The sequence below is a fragment of the Vicia villosa genome, linkage group LG3 (assembly GCF_029867415.1).
Source record: "Vicia villosa cultivar HV-30 ecotype Madison, WI linkage group LG3, Vvil1.0, whole genome shotgun sequence".
Lineage (NCBI taxonomy): Eukaryota > Viridiplantae > Streptophyta > Magnoliopsida > Fabales > Fabaceae > Vicia > Vicia villosa.
The window spans coordinates 55,781,258-55,803,075 of record NC_081182.1 but is presented as its reverse complement, the minus strand read 5'-3'; the positions used below and the strand labels follow the sequence as shown (position 1 = coordinate 55,803,075).

Sequence of the window (21,818 nt, the reverse complement as noted above, 5' to 3'; positions counted from 1 at the left end):
CTTCATCCGGATGTGGATTTTTATATTTGGAGTGAAGTCATTGGCAGCAAGGGGCCTAACAGGTGTTGTTTTAGTGGTGGAAATTTGGCAGGAACCTTGAGACTTGATGATAAAACTCTATATCAAAGAGTTATCGACGGGGAAGGAGGTTCACGTCCTATAACTTTGACACCGGAACAGAGAGAAACCGTAAGATAATTGGCGATAAATGAGGTGAGCCGCGAGGCGACGGAACGTGAAGCGGCTTTGAAAGTCCAAATGGAGGCGCAAATGGTGGCAATGCAGAATGATCATCAGCGGCAAATGGAGGTCATAGCGAAAAGACAATCAGATATGGAGGCGCAAATGCGACAATTTATGCAATCCTTTGGTGGAAACCAAAATATGGGGGGTTCTGCGCCGACTGATCAGGGAAATCAAAATGATGATGAGTTTCCCGACCCGGACTGATTGATGATTTAATTTAATTTTTATTTTGTTGTTACTTTTGATTTTAAATTTGTGTAAACTATTAATTAATCTATAATTACATTTAGTAATATTAGATTTATAATTTCAGTTTCTTAATTTTTATATTTTAGTATATTTAGTTTATTCAATTAATTTATAAATTTTATTAATTAATTTTATTAATTTTAATATATTTAGTTTATTAATTTAATCATATATATTAATTTGGTTTTTTTTAAAAAAATATTAGTGACGTGATTTACATGTCACTATTTGGTGACATGGAAATCACGTCGCAACTTCACAAATATCAATCAGCTTTCCATTTATTCCTAGGCAAATTTAGTGACATGATTTTCATGTCAATAAATAGTGACATGAAAATCACGTCGCAAATGAAGATGCTTTTTCTGACCCAACGCTGCTACGCCTGCTCTGACTGAAAGTGCATGAATCTCTGGTCCAAATGTCGCGACGTGATTTTCACTTCACTAAATAGTGAAGTGAAATCACGTCACTAAAAGTTGCCACCTTGCCTCCTACGGCGTAATCTAACACGTCACAAATAGTGGTTTGTGAAGTGTTTTTTCTATTTGTGGCGTGATTTTCACATCACTACTGAGCTTTATTTTTTGTAGTGTACTTAAATAATTTTTTTAATCTTGTATGATATTACTCCTACAGTAAAATTGAGACAGAACAAAATCTGCATTGAAAAATATAAAATCTAGTAAACATTAATTTTTTCCATATAGAAAAATTAAGACAAAACGAGTGATTATTGTTCAACACGTTGACCATAATATATGGAATTCAATTATCGGTACTAAAAGTATTCAAATTTTAAAGTTTAAACTATATAAATAACATAATCAATCTATATATATATATATATATATATATATATATATATATATATATATATATATATATATATATATATATATATATATATATATATATATATATATATATATATATATATATATATATATAGTTATGAAATTAACCAAAGCAATATAGATGAAGGAGAGATGAATGAGAGAAAAGAAGAAAAAGTAATATTGTATTATCATCTTTCAAGTAGATTGCTTTACATTGCAAAATGGTCTCTATTTATAGGATATTAGGAAGGTGAAAAATCATAACCTTACTATACCACTTAATAGGGAATATGAAGATGAAAGATAAGAATATATATGGACATCCACAATAATATTTATTCATAACACTCCCCCTTGGATGTCCATTGAGGATATGCCTCGTTAAAATCTTACTAGAGAAAACCCAGTGGAAAAAATCTAGTGAAGGAAATAGAGTACAATATCCTTTGATTGTGAACTGCCTCGTTAAAAACCTTACCAGAAAAACCCAGTGGGAAAAAACCATGGTGAAGGGAAAAAGAGTGCAGAAAATATTTATTTCTCCCCCTCATATATACATTTATATGTGAGACGATATTATTTGTAGTAGTCTCTTAAAATGTCTTCTTCGAAGTGACTTCATGTAGTGCTAATAGTTATGCAAGACTTTATGAAGTTGTTGCCATGATTTGTTTCATAGATCTCCATGAAATGGTTGTACCATCACATGTAAACAAATAACCTCTTTCTGATCTACCATTGTGAGAATCAGACAAGTAACCGGCATCTTTAAGATAATGAAGTATATGTTTGACCTCTTTCCAATTTCTTCGTGTAGGTGAATAATTCTATCTTACTTATAGATTGACGGTAAAAGATATATCATGATGTGTATACTTAGCAAGGTGCATTAGTACTCCAATTGCACTGATATATGGTACTTCAGGACCAAGCAATTTTCATCATTTTCTCGAGGCCTAAAAAGATCTTTCTCCACATCTAATGATCTAACATTTTCATCTAAAGATCTTTGTCCATATAGAATCATTTCAACACTTTTCTATATAGCCTTCTTGATGTACAAATATTCTTTTGTCCACATGCTCAATTCGCAAACCTAGACATATTTTATCTTTTCTAAGCCCTTCATCTCCAACTCTTTATTTAAGCAATTTATAGCTTTTGGAAGCTCTTCAGGAGTTCCAATAATACTTATGTCATCCACATAGACAACTAATATTGCAAATACTTTTCCATATCATTTTATGAAAATACAAGGACAAATTGAGTTATTTGTATATCCATCATTTAGTAAATATTCACTGTGGTGATTATACCACATGCATCCAGATTGTTTCAACCCATAGATAAATTTGTTCAATTTGATGGAGTAGTTTTCTCGAGATCCAAAATTACGTGTCTCTGGTATATTGAACCCTTCAGGGAGTTTCATGTAAATGTCACTAGTAAGTGAACCATATAAATAAGATGTCATTACATCCATCATGTTCAAATTAAGCCCTTCATGTGTTACAAGGCTAATTAATTATCAAAAATCAATTGAATCCACTACAGGTGAATATGTTTTATCAAAATCAATCTTAGGTCTTTGTGAAAATCATTGAGCAATAAATCAAACCCTAAACACATTTATACCCAATTAGTTTCACACCATGAGGTGTTCGGACTACAGGTCCAAAAGTGAGTCACTTGTAAAGTGAGTTTAATTCTTATTCAAATGAATATATTTATTTTGGCCAATTCTCACTTAGTCTTTAATCTTTAATAGACTTTGACTCATGATCCTCGTTATCATTGATCACTTTTAGCGCTATATTGTATACAAAGACATTGTCAATATTGACTTTATTTAGTTATCTCAATTTCGGTTCCATTCTATTTCATCTATGACATAATTTATCGAGATCTCTTTATTTCATATTTCAAGTACTTGATTTGTTCTTCTGGAACTGAAAATAAAATTAGATCAAAGTGCTCTTAGCATTTTCATATCCTCACTTGGGTCATCTTTAGTTTCTTTTCTTAGTAGAGGACTTTTAACATTGGAAACCGACTTTCATACCACATTTCTGGTGCAGCTACAACTCATTTGCAATATTATATTATCCAATAGGAGAATCCACTTTGAGTGGAGTATTACCAGCTGATAATTTATTTCATAAACTTTGCAAATGAATAATATTTTGAACTTTTGGTTCATATTGATCTGTACGAGGATCAAGACAACAATTTATTTTAACTTGTTCATTTGAACTTCTTGTTCATGATTTCAGCTGTTCATTTCCCTCCCCCTAATATTGGAAAAATTAATTTATCAAGTGATAATCAGCCTACTGGGCTGCAATCAAGTATTTGATTATTTTCTCAAATTATATCCTCAAAATTGAGAGTCATATTAATTATATTTTTCCAATATTCTTTCATGACTCATCTTAATGTATTATATTGGAGCAATTGGAATATACACAACACATCCAAATATTCACTAAGATGAAAAATATTAGAATAAATTAGGGAGGACTAATATATAGTATCTTGTTGGCTTAATGCGAATAAATATCTTAATATCATAGTTTGGGTGTTTCAAATATATTATTTAGAAATGATGATCTCATAAGTATCAACCATATAATTAACTTCAGACGTCTAAAGAATGGATCTTCGGGTCCATTTTCTTTTTATGAACATATATTACATGATATTCAATATCAATTTTAATAATATATGTGATACTTATACAGGAATTTCAATAAAAAAATCTAGAAAACAAGATCTTAGTCTAATTAGTTGAGAAAATAATTTCACAAACTTCTGGTTGTGAGTAGAGACATATGCATGATATTTTAGTCGAGGCAACAATTAATGTTATAAAAACGCAATTTCTCAAATTTTTATTTTCCTTTAGAAACACACAAAAAATGACTGGATTGAAGAAACTTCTGGTTCTTCAATACAAATTATTCGCATCATATTATATCCGAGATGACCCAGCCAGTTTTACCAACAACACATTTAAGTGTAATTTGTAAACTACTGGTTTACAATGACATGTGCTTCAATTGTACTAACATAAGTGTAGTACAAGCCTGAGAGAAAAGCCGATAGCTTTTCTATTATACATTTTATGTCCAAATTTATTTGTGTAATACAAAGATATTCAATACCTTCAATATAATTCATGTGAATTATCTATGACGAAAATATTTGACAAGACATAAAGAGAACACACAAAAAGAAAATATAAAGGATTAAAGTTCATTCGAATCTCGACTCTATCAAAATATGAGATTACTTTCGTGTGCCTTTAAGATGGACTAACAAATGTCATCCATACACTATACTTGTAAAAAGAAAAGAATAGTATAATTAAGATTTATATGAGAAATCTAATCACTATTATAACAACTTTAAAATATGTAGCAACTTTAGACTATTGATATATTCTTTAATAGATTGCAATGTCTTAATTCTCTTGTTAAAATATCAATATTTAAAAATAATATGAATAAAGAAATTGTATCCGCAAGACTTTGTTTGATATGAGGTATTACAATTGATTACATAAGTTTAAACACCGATCATCCTAATTTTGGAGCATCAAGAACTAAATCTAATTTGTGTAATGATTGGCAATATATTCAAAACCAATATGATAGTATCCCATGATTAATAATTTTAATCATACACACGCATATGAACATATTATCATATATTTATCAAAATTATACAAAATCATATCATCAAAATTATATCATCATAGAGTTATATTGTTTTACTATCTTTCAGGGATGTTTGATAAGATCTTCAGTAACTATATAAATAATTTGTTATAAATAATGATCGAAAACATATAACAATCCTGCCAGGATGCGTTAAAATTATTTGTGTTATTCTTCTAGAATGACAATCTTTTTATGAGCATATTACAAATTATAAATTTTTAGATCAATACAACAACAAAAATTTATGAAATCCTTCAGAGATATTTTAATATTACTCTTGCAATATTTTTGGGATGCATGAAGATCATCCTCAAAATCATACCTCAAAATCATCCTTCTAGGATACTTCAATATTATTGATTCAATTATTTTAGAATTCGATAATATTATTAAAGCAATCATTTTGTTAATTTTTAACATAATTGATACAATCCTTCTAGGAATCAATAATATTATAGATGCGGTCTTTTAAAGGTGATTGAACGTTGAATTCTTCTGGAATTCATCAATTATTATAAACACAATAATCGATTAAACTCAATCTTTGAACAATTATTTGGAGATAGTTTAATATTAATCTTTAGTTCTACAAATATCACATCACTAACTATTTCCATAAACAACGATCAAGAAAAATTATTCTTTGTGCAATCCTTCAAGGATATGTTATTAGTATAGATGCAATCCTTCTGGGATTCATTAATATCATGATGAAATTCTTCTAATATTATAGATACAATATTTTAAGGTGTGAGAAATCCCTATTTTAAAACTTTAACTCTTCGGGAATTATATATCACAAATGATATTCGTAGTGATAAAAAGTTTTTTTTTTGTGTGTAGTTCTTCAGGAACTCAATCACAATCACCAATTTTTTTTAATAATTCTTCAGGAATTATATATCAAACTCAATATTATCCTTCTAGGATATTTGATACGTTCTTCAAGAACTATATAACAAACTTAATACTATCTTTAATGAATATTTGTTAAGTTCTTCATGAACTATATAACAAACACGTTGTTTTTGTAATCCTTTAGAGATTATTGATAATTTAATAAGATATAATATCAAAATTCAACAAGGATAATGAGAAAGTAAAATAATAAAATAATTAACTAATATTACCTCTAACAATTAGGGCTTCCAATTTTTTTCAAGTTTGGTAGAGCTTCGTGCTGATAACCTGTTATGAAATTAACCAAAACAATATAGATGAAGGAGAGATGAATGAGAGAAAATAAGAGAAAAAGTAATATTGTATTATCATCTTTCGACTTTCAAGTAGATTGCTTTACATTGCAAAGTGGTCTCTATTTATAGGATATTAGGAAGGTGAAAAATCATAACCTTACTATACCACTTAATAGGAAATATGAAGATGAAAGATAAGAATATATATGAACATCCACAATAATATTTATTCATAACATATTGCGGCATCGTTGTGTGCTTGCCAAGTATATTGCGGCATCGTTGTGTGCTTGCCAAGCCATGTGGCTTATGAATCTATTGAAGGAGCTTAATAGTAGTGAGGGTGAGGCTATTACTCTCCTTGTTGATAATGTTTCTACGATTAACCTTGCGAAGAATCCGATTGCACACGGAAGGAGCAAGCATATAGAGATGCGGTTTCATTATTTGAGGGAGTCAGTGAGCGATGGAAAGTTACAATTGGGATATTGTCGAAGCGAAGATCAAGTGGCTGACTTGTTGACCAAGGGGGTGACAAATGAAGTGTTCAAGAGGCTGAGAATGAAGCTGAGCATGCTTGATTTGGACCAACTGAAGTGAGGTGGTGTGTTGAAACTGCTGTTTTTACCACTTCAGTTGGCGTAACCGGTTACAGTGGTTGTCGTAACCGGTTACGAACCCGTGAAATAGAGTTACTGGAGGTGTTGAAGTTGCGTAACCGGTTACGCTGTTTGCCGTAACCGGTTACACTGAAGCTTAACTGTTTTTCTGTTTCTGTTTTGGGTGTTTTAATTCATTCCAATCATTTTTTAATGTGTACTATATAAGGAGCTCACTACTCCTATTTGTTGTTAATGCCAATTTATCATCTCACCCTCAATTACTCTCTCTCTTATTTTACTCTCTATCCTCTAATCTTCATCTTCTTCAATTCATCATTTTCTCCATTAAAGAAACCTTAATTTGATTCGTATGTTCCAACATTTGGCATCAAGAGCCCTGGTTCGGATCCGATTCCGCTGCAACAATGAGTTCCAATGATCGAATTCCTTCCAATTTACTGATTCTTGATTCGAAGAATTACGATAAGTGGTCTAAACAAATGAAGGTCTTGTTTGGATACCAAGAAGTTCTTGATATCGTCAACAATGGTGTCACACCACTTGGGGCTGAACCTACATCTGCACATCAATCCACTTTCAGGGAAGAGAAGAAGAAAGATTACAAAGCTCTCTTCTTGATACACTCTTGCGTCGATGGTGATAATTTCGAAAAGGTCGGTGATTGCGAGTCCGCGAAGCAAGCTTGGTTAATTCTTGAGAAGGCATATGCTAGGGCTGCAAAGGCGAAGGTTGTGAGGTTACAAACTCACAAGAGGCAATTCGAGTTAACGCAAATGGAAGAGAAGGAAATGATCAACGATTATGTGACGCGCATTACGCGCTTAGTGAATCAAATAAAGTCGTGTGGGGAAACTATCTTAGAGCAGAATGTTGTGTCAAAAATCTTACGTTCGTTAACGTCAAGATTCGACAACATTGTAGTTGCTATTGAAGAGTCGAAGGACCTTACGTCGTTGAGCAAGGATGAGCTTCAAAGTTCCCTAGAAGCACATGAACAAAGAATGGACGAGAGAGGAAGCGATAAGGCAAAGGCGGAGATAGCTTTGCAAGCTCGTTTCAATGAAAGGAGTAAAGGTTAGAAAGGGAAATGGCCTTCGAAAGGGAAGCAAGGCGATGGTGAATCTAAACATTCGAAGGGACAAAAGGGTGAGAGCAGCAACTCAAACGGTTATGGTAATCGGAGCAACGCGAGAGGTGGAAAACCAAGAGACATGAGCAAAATACAATGCTGGAAATGTAAGAAACTTGGGCATTTTCTAGCAAAGTGTGGTGCTAAACAGCTTGAATCTAAAGGGGATGAAGCCAAGGTTGCGAGGCAAGAGGTGGATGATGAAGCCACACTCTTAATGATGATTACCGATGAGTGTGATGGCATGACAGAGGTGCTGGACAGCAGCTGCAACAGTGCAGAAAATGCGACAATTTTGAGTTCGGAACAAAATGTGATGATTTCGGTTCGAGATGGAACTCAAGGCAATGAGGAGTGGTACTTAGACTCCGGATGTTCAACGCATATGACGGGAAGAAGAGATTCGTTTGTGCAAATCAATCAAGTGGCGAAAAATAAAGTGAAGTTTGCGGACGATTCCACTCTTATGGCCGAAGGTGTCGGTGATGTGTTGATCGAGAAAAAGGATGGTGGACATTCTATGATCAAGGATGTGCTATATATTCCATGTATTAAATGTAATCTTTTGAGTATTGGTCAATTGCTCGAAAAGGGTTACAATATACGATTGGAAGATAAGGTCTTGCGGGTTGTTGATGCTAGTGGTGTGTTGATCCTAAAGGCTCCTATGGCTACCAATAGGACTTTCAAAGTTGAGCTGAAAGTATTGGAGCATAGGTGTTTAGCTACAGCTGCAAGTAGAGAGGAGTGGTTATGGCATTACCGTCTCGGTCACTTGAATTTTCGTGATCTCAAAGCATTGCAACAAGAAGGTATGGTTACCGGGCTGCCACACATTAACGTTCCAGCTGAGTTGTGTGAAGAATGTGTGAAAGGAAAGCAACACAAAGGAAGATTTAGCAAGGATGCGGGTCATAGGACCAAAGCACACCTTGAGGTGGTGTATTCCGATGTTTGTGGACCTATGCAAGTGGACACATTCGGTGGCAATCGATATTTTGTCACGTTTATTGATGACTTTAGTAGAAAGTTGTGGACCTACATCATCAAGAGAAAGGATGAGGTGTTTGATGTATTCAAGAAGTTTAAGTCCATGGCGGAGAGGCAATGCGGTCACAAGTTGAAAACTCTCAAAACGGATGGTGGAGGTGAGTATACCTCGGTTGCGTTTGGGAAGTATTGTGATGATGAGGGTATAGTGCGTGAGGTTGTACCACCCTCTACGCCGCAGCAAAATGGTATTGCCGAGAGAAAAAATCGCTCGATTATGAACATGGTTCGAAGCATCCTAAGCGGTAAAAATATATCGAAGAAACTATGGGGAGAAGCGGTTTCTACAGCCACTTACTTGTTGAATCGTTGTCCTACAAAGAAGCTCGAGAAGCTTACACCGGAAGAGGCTTGGTGTGGATTCAAACCGAATCTAAGTCACTTGCGAATATTCGGTTCGGTGGCTTATAGACATGTGTCGGGTCAACTAAGAAAGAAGTTGGACGACAAAGGAGAGGAAATGATATTCGTTGGATATCACTCTACAGGCGGTTACAAGCTGTTCGATGCGAGAAATCGGAAGATTCTGATTAGTCGGGATGTTATTTTTGAAGAAAATAACAGCAGCAGTCACAGCGTAACCGGTTACAGATAGCCAGTACAAACTGGCGTAACCGGTTACAGACAGGAAAAACAGAGCATGAATTCTGCAGAGAACAGCGTAACCGGTTACGACCAGCCAGTTCAAACAGGCGTAACCGGTTACGAGCAGAACAGAATCCCAACTGCTATGTTTTTTGATGATCCAGTCAGTCCCGAAACAGTTCCGCAGCCCCCGAATGATGTTCAAACTGAATAAAATCGTAGAAGATCAACAAGGCAAAGGGTGTTGCCTTCTAGACTCCAAGAATGCGAGAGATTCCAAGATAATGAAGTTAATAATGAAGGTGATTTCGTCCATTTTGCGCTTATGGCCGAATCCAAACCGATGAATACGGAGGAGGCTCTAAGGGATCCAAAATGGATTTGTGCAATGAACGAGGAGCTGGAATCAATCAAGAAAAATGGTACTTGGGAGCTAGTTGATCTACCTCATGGTAAAAAGCCGATTGGTGTACGTTGGGTCTATAAAGTGAAAGCAAATCCGAAGGGCGAGATAATCAAGTATAAGGCTCGATTGGTAGCAAAAGGATTTTTGCAACGTGAAGGAATAGACTTTGAGGAGGTGTTTGCTCCTGTAGCTAGGCTTGAGACCATCCGGTTGGTTGTTGGTATTGCAAACAACAACAATTAGAACGTTTATCAAATGTATGTCAAATCTGCGTTTTTGAACGGTCCACTTGATGAGGAGGTTTATGTTGGACAGCCCCCCGGTTTTGTAGTGAAGAATCAAGAGATGAGATACTACAAGTTGCATAAAGCCTTGTATGGTTTGAAACAAGCTCCAAGAGCTTGGAACAAACGCATAAATGGCTTCCTTGTCGACATTAACTTTAAGCGGTGTGTGTCCGAACATGGCGTGTATGTGAGATCGAATGCTAAGGATGGTGTGATAATTCTTTGCCTATATGTGGACGATCTCTTGATTACCGGCAGCTGTGAGGAGAGTATTTCAAGGTTCAAGAAGGAACTCATGAGTGAGTTTGAGATGACGGACCTTGGTATCATGAAATACTTCCTTGGCATAGAGTTCCAAAAGTCAAAAATGGAACTGCTCATGCACCAAAGGAGGTATGCACTTGAGATCTTGAAGAGGTGTGAAATGGAGCATTGTAATGTTTCCATTACACCATGTGAGGCAAGACTACAGCTGTCCAAGAGTGAGGATGAGCAAGATGTTGATCCAACTCAATATCAAAGATTGATTGGATCATTGCGGTATTTGTGCAATACACGACCGAACTTGGCATTTAGTGTCGGTATTGCGAGTAGATTCATGGAGAGACCAAAGGTATCTCATATGGCAGCTATCAAGAGGATCCTTAGATACATTAAAGGGACTCTTGGTTGTGGAATTCTCTTTCCGGCATCGGATACGGGCCGAAAGTGTGATTTACTTGGTTTCACCGATTCCAATTGGTGTGGTGATAAGGATGATAGAAAGTCAACGGCTGGATACATATTTATGCTAGGTAGAACTCCAATCTCTTGGTGTTCGAAAAAGGAACCGGTGGTAACACTCTCATCTTGTGAGGCCGAGTATATTGCGGCATCGTTGTGTGCTTGCCAAGCCATGTGGCTTATGAATCTATTGAAGGAGCTTAATAGTAGTGAGGGTGAGGCTATTACTCTCCTTGTTGATAATGTTTCTACGATTAACCTTGCGAAGAATCCGATTGCACACGGAAGGAGCAAGCATATAGAGATGCGGTTTCATTATTTGAGGGAGTCAGTGAGCGATGGAAAGTTACAATTGGGATATTGTCGAAGCGAAGATCAAGTGGCTGACTTGTTGACCAAGGGGGTGACAAATGAAGTGTTCAAGAGGCTGAGAATGAAGCTGAGCATGCTTGATTTGGACCAACTGAAGTGAGGTGGTGTGTTGAAACTGCTGTTTTTACCACTTCAGTTGGCGTAACCGGTTACAGTGGTTGTCGTAACCGGTTACGAACCCGTGAAATAGAGTTACTGGAGGTGTTGAAGTTGCGTAACCGGTTACGCTGTTTGTCGTAACCGGTTACACTGAAGCTTAACTGTTTTTCTGTTTCTGTTTTGGGTGTTTTAATTCATTCCAATCATTTTTTAATGTGTACTATATAAGGAGCTCACTACTCCTATTTGTTGTTAATGCCAATTTATCATCTCACCCTCAATTACTCTCTCTCTCTCTTATTTTACTCTCTATCCTCTAATCTTCATCTTCTTCAATTCATCATTTTCTCCATTAAAGAAACCTTAATTTGATTCGTATGTTCCAACACGGTTAACCTTTGAAACTTTAGATGTTTTGCTTAATTGCCTAACTCGAGGCTTGACATGTTCTTCTATGAGTCACAATGAAGGGATATTGGACCAGACTAGATCACATGCTTGTCAACCGACCTTTAACGTCAAAGTATCCTTTTTGTATTTATGAGTTGGAGAGCTTTTAGACCAGACTCTTTATGTCTGACAAAAAACATTATAATTTACAATCGCTCAAGCATAAGACATGTGGGGCGAAGTGATTAAGTCATGAAAAAATAAATTCTTTTCGAAGTCGTTCTACTAAATACAAACAATGATTATATTAGGTAGGGATGACAAACAGGCATGCCCGCCCCATAAAAACCGTAAAAAAACGGGGCAGCTGAATATTAACACCAAAACCTTTAAGAAACACAAAGTCAACCATGGAGATGGAAGAGAGGTTTTGAGTATTATTTCCAGTTAACATAGTTTGATCCAGAATTTTTTTGATTAAGTTTCTTTTACTGGACCTAAGATTCTCATGCTTACACTTATTCCTAGTGAACCAAATTTGATTGACTGTAGAGGTGATGGCAGCCTTCAACACAAGCCCCGTTTAATTAGAATTGCTATTACTATAGAACTCAATCCAATCAGCCAAGGAATAAGATATTAATATATGTCTTCGCCTTCAGCCACCTCCATAAAAAACTTGCAAAAGAGTAGTGAAAAAAAGATGATATGCATTTTCTACAGTCGAGTTGCATAAACAACAAATAGAAGCCAATGAGATCCCTCTCGACATAACCAACGAATCACTAACAATTTTTCCGTGACAGAGCCTCCAGATTAACATCAACTTACTAGGAGAAATGTCGATGCTCCATAGATTGTTGGCCCATTGAGCATTCGAGATGCTACCTTCTTTAAAAGAATATGCATTGAGGAACATGGAGATTCCACTGCTGTTCAAAAATGAAATCAGAGACAATGGTGTTAATTTTGATACCTTTGGCACTGAGGAAATCAAGAGAAGCAGAAAGGATCCAGGATTGGACGCACCATGAATCTGTCCAGAAATTGATGTTAGAACCTATGCCTAAGACCCGATGAGAGTTACCATTAAGAACTGACACTTCAGACTTGATACCAATCCAAATCGATGAATAAATGTGATATCTAATGACTCATTTTTCTATTGAAAACTCTCTTCTTCAGGAGGATTGCCAAGGACTATTTGCTATTTCTCATATTCAACATGAGCTTGAGGTTTGTGGCCTTATTCAGTCTAACCAACAAACGCATACCCATGCCACCTTTAGGGTATGTATGGCACGTCTTCTTCCAAGAAACCATAAATAGCTTTCTACTGTGAGTGTCTCCAGACCATATAAATTTCCTGCAAATTTGCTCAAATTTTCTCAACAGAGACACATGCCAAGAATAAATGTTAATGGTGTAATTTATCATACTATGAGTTATAGCTCTAACAAGGGTAAGTCTACCTGCTATAGAGAGCATAAAACCCATCCACGTAGATAACTTAACCAAAATTTTATCAAAAATAAGAGTGAGGTGGGTGGCTTTGATAGGTGTACATGGGCCGGTTTAGGTTGAGCTTGGCCAAAACCCAAACCCAAACCATATAGAGGGGTGGCAAAACGGACCGCTCGCCCCGCACCCGCCCCGCCTAAAGCCTGCCAAAAAGCGAGCGGGGCGAGTAAGCCCGTCAAGTAAAATGGGCATGAAAATCATGCCCGCCCCGCCAAGATGGCGGGAGGCGGACTTGCCCGCCTATTTTATTTATTTATTTTTCTTTTATTTTTTAATAGATTAATAGTCTGTTTTTACATTTCAATTAAATTTTTCACTTATTTTTTAGAATAATTTTTCATAAAGCATCTTTTAAATAAATTTTACCTAAAAAACTATTGCATATATTTATAAATAAATGTATATAATAAAACCAACAAAAATTTGAATTACTAGAACTAACTAAAAAAGGGTGGACTTAAGGCGAAACGAACTTAACAAATAGGTGAGGTGGGCTTTAGCGGGCGGTAGGCTTTGGCAGGGCGAGCTTAGGCGGTCGGCGGGTTTTGGCAGAGCGGACTTTAGTGGGCGGTGGGCCCAAAATCTTAACCCAACCCGCCATTTTTTGGCGGGTGCGCGGGCCAGCCCTGTGGACCACTGCCCGTTTTGCCACCCCTCAGTACATTGATTTGGGTGAGGTAAAATAACCACCCAAAATATTATTGAGTCGATTTGGATAAAACTATAAATTTGTGGGTTGGATTGGGTTGGATACTGGGTCACCTAAATATTTTTCTTATGTAATTATAAATGAAATGCTCCAATTATTTTTTTTCTTGAAAAATAGTTTAGCCATATTAGCGTTCTTCTTTTAACATCAAATGTCTAAACATTCTATAAAATTTATAATGATTATTTTTCGAAAATCAAAGTTATCAAAGTTGTATTATAGTAGTACCTAAAACTAGAATTACATAAATTACTCGGAACTTATTAATATTTGCATTTCAAAATAATCAAAGTGCAATATGATAAATAATTAAAAATCATGAGTCACAGAATAAAAGCCTATAATTTAAGCAACCAAGTATGATTGCATCAAAGTCATCATTCATCAAATTAAAAAAAAAAAAAAGTAAAAAACATTGTTCAAATATCATCTGCAATTCAAAAAGAAGTCTTGACTTCAAACATTAATATCTTCAACCAAATTCCAATGATAAAAATATATAAAAATTATTTCATATATTAATTCATCAAGAAACCTAAATAAACAAAAATATATAGTAGTTAATGTAACATTTATGGATTAAGTGAGTTAAGTGCGTTTTATAGATTGGATATGAGTTTACCCAAAATTCATATATTTTGAAATGATTTTTCTGTTTTAAAAACCATATTGATCCCTTTACCAATTCAAATTTTTTTTTAATCGGTTTGAGTTAATTTTATTAGATTTTGTGAGTTTATCCAATCCATATACACCCCTATTTGACACGCACTATGATTAGGGGTGTTCAAAATCAAACCGGCCTAATACAAAATCGCAAAATTGAACCAAATCGAATAGAAATCGCAAAAAATCGCATTTGTTTTGGATGTGTTTGAGCCATTTTGTAACAAAACTACGTGGTTCAGTTCAGTTTGCGGTTTGTAATTTACAAACCAAATCAAACGGAATCAAACCGCATTACGTTACAACCAACATTCACTTAACCCACATCTAACCCAAACTCAAACCTATTATACTTTAGCCTTACAATTACAAATGATTTTCTATTCCTCACACTTAAGGTTTCAGTTTAAGTCTTCTCAAATCTCGTCTAGCGGTATCACATCTTCTTCCTATCTTCTTTTTCAAGTACATATCACATCTTCTTCTTTAGTCTCTCATCTCTTAAAGATCTTACTTTTTCATCTTATTATTTTTATTTTAGTATTTTCTCTTCCAAGTACATATCACATCTTCTTCTTTAGTCTTCTCAAATCTCGTCTAGCGGTATCACATCTTCTTCCTATCTTCTTTTTCAAGTACATATCACATCTTCTTCTTCTTCTTTAGTCTCTCATCTCTTAAAGTTCTTACTTTTTCATCTTATTATTTTTATTTTAGTATTTTCTCTTCCAATTACGTTTTTAATGCTCATTTTATTTTTTAATCTCTCCCCTATTTTGCTCTTTCTTTTCCATCTTTTCTAATCTTTCACTCCTCTTTTTTTCTATTTCATTATAATATTTTTGATATTGTTTTATGCTACTATTTTTTATTTAACTTTTATCTAATTTTATTTTTGTATATTAAATAAAAAATTGTTGTCCAAATAAGACGAGTCTTTATTGTTATTTAATAACTTATAAATGACTAAATACAATATATATATATATATATATATATATATATATATATATATATATATATGGCTTAATAATTTTTTAAAAAACTAAATCAATTTAAACTGTATTGATTTGATTCAGTTTTATTTTTAAAAATCAACCGGACCAAACCAAACCGCAAACTTTTTTTTTTTCCAATACGAATGAATTTTTTACGTAAAAATCGCTCAAACTTACCCCAAACACGCTGAGTCCCTAACCATATTATATTTCACCAATATTCAAAATTGAAAAGCAAGTGAAACCAATATACGACAAAATAGGGAGATATAAAATCCCACTAAGATAATGGCCACAGTTGGATGAGGCATGAGGAAAGAGAATGAAATAAATATAAATTTCATATTTTATTTTTTTTGAAAGAAATGGAAAAATAAACGGTGGAGTCTGATTTCATAACCTACTAGTGCAACATAAGCTATTGTCTTTTATCGCATATCTTATGATTCCTAATGTCGTAGGTCTCATCAATCAATACTCTTAATTTGACGCATCTTTTTCCTTACGGCATTCCTTACCTCACCCACCCTCTTTAACCAAAACCCAACCACACTCATTTCATCCTCTAAAATTAATAATAATATCCATTTCATTTCATTCTTAATTGATCAATTAATCAAATCACCTCTTAAAGCTTCAAACTTTCAACCAAAAAAGCCAACACCTTTACTTCTCTTCATCCATAAATCCCTCACCCTTTTCTTTCTTTTCCCTTTTCATTCCAATTTGAATAAAGGGTCATCAAAAAAACCTCACCTTCTTCACCTATTTCATATCAAGTTTTCATTTTTAACTAAAGGGTCATCAAAAAAACCTCATCATCTTCACCAATTTCATATCAAGTTTTGATTTTTAACTAAAGGGTCATCCAAAAAACCTCATCATCTTCACCTATTTCATATAAAGTTTTGAACTTTACCTTATAAGAAGAACAACAACAACAGTAGTTGATTGTTTCCAGAGTTATGGCAATGATGCCATACTACCTTTCTAGGCTACCTTATCATGATTCCCTTCAAATACTTGAGGCTGATATACAACAAGCTAATTCTTTGTAAGTTTCATCGAATTTTCAAGTTTTGATTTTTTGAGGTGTGAAAATTGAAATTGAATTATGGGTTTGTGATTGTGGTTTCTAGGGCTGCTGCAATTCCAAGAGCAAAGGGAGGAAATCTTATTAAAATGAAATTGGTTTGTAATCAATTGGCTCCTCTTGTTTTGTTGTTTCTTCAATGGATGGATTGGTCTTGTGCTGGCTTTTTGCATAGTTATCTTAACCTCTTTCACATACTTATATACAAAGTGAGTTCATTTGTTTCTTTCATACCTCTTGATTCTAGATAATTTGTGTTGTCCTGTTCTTTTTTAACATATTCACACAAAAAAATATTATCATAGGCTATAATTAGAGTCGTCTTAGGTTTTCGGAGATTCTGCGTAGGTTAACCACGGTTTCAGTGTGGCGAATCAAATATGAATTCTATTTTGTCTTGGTTTAACTTGGAAAAAAATATTTTATGAGGTCATTTTTAGCTAAAATTTAAATGTGTCAAAATTTAGGCCATGTGCGGTAGTCTGACTCGCTCGCCCTAAAGACGACTTTGGGTATAAATGATTGTTTTTGTTGTTGTTGATCCTATCTTGTTTTAACATAGGAACCAAATGATGGGAGATCAATCTTGTCTAGCCGTGGAAGGAAAGCAACCATTAAGGATTTTTATGGTATGTGTGGATTAAATTTGACTTTGCAATTTTGTACAAACCACTTTTCTTCTTATCCTTAAATGCATCATCTTTTATGTCTGCATTGACTGATTATTGTTTTTTGGCTTTATGTCATTGAAAAAAAATTGAACTTTCAGCTGTTATACTGCCGTCTCTTCAGCGGCTTCACGGTAGCTTCGACGACAAGTTGGAGACTTGTGAAGAAGTGAACACGAGCTTAAAAGGTTCGGTTTGTGGCAAGAAGGTGATTGAAGGAGATGAGAAACTAACCAATGTTGATTTACAAAGAGAAGATGAATGTGGGATTTGCTTAGAGCCTTGTACCAAAATGGTTTTGCCTAATTGCTGTCACGCCATGTGCATCAAATGCTACCGCAAATGGTAATTACTCACATTCATGTTCATTCTTTATTGAGCCTGTTTCGATTGACTTATTTGAGCTTATCGCCTGACATAAACATTTGTTAGACATTTTGACAATCCTCTTGTACTGGGCTTGTTCAATTTGCAGGAACAGGAAGTCAAAGTCGTGTCCTTTTTGTCGCGGTAGCTTGAGGAGGGTTAATTCAGAGGATCTATGGGTATTAACTTGCGATGAAGATGTTGTTGACGCTGAAACAGTTTCTAAAGAAGACTTATTGCGGTTTTACCTCTATATCAACAAGCTTCCCAAAGATAACCCGGACGCACTTTTCCTAATGTATTATGAATACCTGATTTGATTTTCTTTTGAATGAGTAGAAATCAAATTCGGTACTCTGAAATTTACAATACTCACACACACTGTGCATCAACCACTTGTAAGATCACAGTGGTTTATTCGATATTATTTCACTAAATAAGAAAATAAATGTACATATATAGAAAAAGCCGGACCGCAAATGTGAATAGAGTCCGGCATAAAAAAAAATTATTCTCATTTCATCATTGTACTTGGGAGAGAAGTTTCTTGGAATTTTAGACCAGGAAAATCACTTCTCTTAGCTCTTTGATGCATCTTCATTGCTAATATTTTCAACAAGTTGTAATTAAGATATTAATTTATGAAGCAAAATCTCCTTGTATATTACTTGTTGAAATAGATTGATGTTGAGATGATGAACTCATGTGATTAGATTAGATTAGATATATTGGTCAAACAAGTTTATGAAGTTGTGGAATATTTATATGCTGTCAAGAGGAGACTTTGTCAAACATACCATTATTTATTGGTGTGAAGAAATATGAATTTGTTTGATGCCATTATTTAATGGTAGTATGAAGAAATATGAATTTGTTTGAATACTCTGAAATTTATATGTATACATAGTTGTTAGCTTCATAGGTGTTATAAATGTTGGTAAACAACTTTTCAGATTTGTTGTGTGAAATGGTTATCATCTGCGTTTTAGTAAGGTTGACTATTAATTTGGTTCGTTTGCAATTAAATATATATTTTTTTTTTTTGCATTTTTTGTTATGATTCATTATAAATGTAATAATATTATACATGTTACTCCCTTTAAGTGTGTGAAAATTTGTTCCGTTTGTGTTGATTGCGCAAAGTCATACAAGATATGAAGAATTGGGAGAAAAGAATAAAAAGATTTTGGGTAGGAGGATTTTGGTGGGTTTGATTTTATTTATAAAATCAAAAATCTATAAAATGGAAAAACTCAAAAATTGTATTGAAGGAGGGTTATGGAGGATTTTGGAGAGCTTAAGTAAATTTTCCAAATATCTTTTAGTTGTTATACTATTTTGAAAATTAAAAATTTAGTAATGATAATGACTATTTTATTATTTTAAATAAAATTATTTTTTCAAAAAATGTCAAATATTTTTTTATATATTTTTAAAATTTCGTTTTCGGGAGCCCTCATCTCCCCTTCAAATTCGCAAACATAACCTTGGTAATTAAAATAATCAATATTACAGTCATTCTGTGTCTTTTCTTTGTTAGAAATTGAAGAATCACAAAACCATGGAACAAAAATGTCTCTAGTGATATTCATGTTAATGTTCAGATAATTTCCTTTGTGCTTGATGTTATTCATAAACAAATTAATTCCTTTGTGCTTGATGTTATTCATACACAAATTAATGCTTATGGCTACAAACAATGATGCTTGATGGAGCAAGAGGAAAAATTTCCTTTGTGCTTGATGTTATTCATAAACAAATTAATGCTTATGGCTACAAACAATGATGCTTGATGGAGCAAGAGGAAAAATTTCACGATTGTTTATGATGAGACTTTGAAGCAGTGTTTGAAAACTCAGTTTGTTTTGGCCGGTCAAATCGGTTAAGCCGTGAACTGGAGGGCAGAGCGGTCTGATAAAGCATCAGACTGTAATTGCAAATGACTCGATGAAAACCGATATTAATCAATGAACTAGTGAATTTTTTTATTCGGCAAGTTGATTTTTTATGTTTATTTTTAGCTTAATTATAATTTTGATCTCTTTATTTTTTATTTTTCTTAAGTTTGGTGTCCTTATTTTAAAATCCAATTTTATTAATTTATCATTATGTTAATTATTTATAATGTTAAAATTATAAAAATAAAATTTTGTCAAATTTTAAGAATCAGACCAATAATCTTTCAAGACTATTAGGATCATAGTTTTATCAACTACATCAATAATCTCTATGATATTTAATTTAATAATAGAGGAGATTTATATATATATTCTATAATTATAATATTTCTCTCTAATATATTTTTATTAAACTTATTCATTAATAATCATATATTATAAAATTATAATAAATTTTAAAAAGTTAGAAAAATAATATACAACGTCAGGAGTGCCATTATCTTGTGCCTTGGTAGGGGTGACTAGAGACTTTAATGATTTTCTCTAGTTTAGGGCAAGCTCACGGTGGTGAGAGACATTGTTTCAAAGGTGTTTTTGGTCTGGAGAGAGTAAACTCATGTGAGGTCAGAAGCTTTATATTTATTGGGGTGTTTCGTGTGTATGCCGAATTGTCTTTGTCAACCCTAAGGTTGAGATATTTATAAAGGCCTATGGACCTGGGTTGAGGGAGATTACTTCTGCTCCACTACTAAATCACGGGGAAAAAGTTATATCTCCTTAGATCTAGGTGAAAGTGGTTTTCTCTCTTTGATTAACTCTCTTCAGTTAGTCATTGTCGACCTACATCACCACTCACGCTTATTAGGTAAGTGGACAGTGGGGCACGATTGGGTGACCTGTTACTCAAATTCAAGCGGCCTCGTGGCCCATTTGAACGGCCATATGACCCATTCAGGAGACCTTTAGCTTTGTAGGTAGCTCGACTCTCTTTTGGGCCCAAAAAATTTATATCATTATAATAAATTAGCAGATAGCTTATAGTTTATAACTGATGACTGATAGTTTATAGGTGATAGCTAATAATTGATAGCTGATAAATTAATTGAAGTGTTTGATAAAATTAACAGTTCTAATAATTCATAAATGTAAAATGACATAAAATAATACTTCTTTATATTAAATACATAATTATTTTATTTTAAATTAAAATAAATTATATAGGATAAAGGTAAATTTTAATAAAATAATAAAAATAAAAATTAAATAAAATTAATAACGATAAACTATAAATTAAAACACTATTTAAAATAATATATATAAAGGAAACTATAAATTGATAAAATAAATTACATACTTATGAAAAAAGTATGAATTTAATGGATATGCATTGACAGTGTAAAATAGTTTTATACTATTATTCAATAAAAAATGAAGAGTCTGTCATGTCATTAAAAAAATTTAAATCAAAAGAGTGATTTAGTTGGATACTACCTCCGTTCCGTTTTTTATTATAAGTCGTTTTAGACTTTTCACACAGATTAAGAAAAATAATAATTGTTGTATGAAAATGAGAAATTATGAAGGTTTTTACAAAACTATCATTCATTAATGACGTGTGGAAGATAAATTTATATAATTGAAAGGAGAGAAAATAATAAATATTTAAGGATATAATAGGAAAAATAGCATTGATTATTCATTGAAATTGTAAAGCGACTTATATTTAAATACATTTTTTTTTTTCAAAACGACTTATAATAAAAAACGGAGGGAGTATATAATTGTGATTGATTAACAATATAAAACTATTTTACATCATTAGTGCATCACCTCTTTTTCATAAATGATTTTTTTATTTTCGTATGAATTTATAAGATATAAATTATAAATTATAATTTCAAAAATATTAAAGAGAGCCTTTGCTCAATTCCATTTTTCTTAGGCTTTTGTGCCATGCACTAAAGACAAAATCATTTACCAAAA

The 21,818-nt window shown here is 33.5% G+C and overlaps 1 protein-coding gene across 1 annotated transcript; it reads left to right on the top strand.

Annotated features, from left to right (window-relative positions):
• The first annotated feature begins 16,273 nt into the window (after positions 1-16,273).
• Positions 16,274-18,599, top strand: LOC131655796 (E3 ubiquitin-protein ligase AIRP2-like). The gene is made up of 5 exons (XM_058925601.1): positions 16,274-16,864; positions 16,950-17,112; positions 17,466-17,532; positions 17,673-17,916; positions 18,047-18,599. Exons 1-5 carry the CDS (start codon positions 16,776-16,778, stop codon positions 18,255-18,257), a joined length of 774 nt encoding a protein of 257 aa, XP_058781584.1. The 5' UTR covers positions 16,274-16,775; the 3' UTR covers positions 18,258-18,599.
• Positions 18,600-21,818: the final 3,219 nt, after the last annotated feature.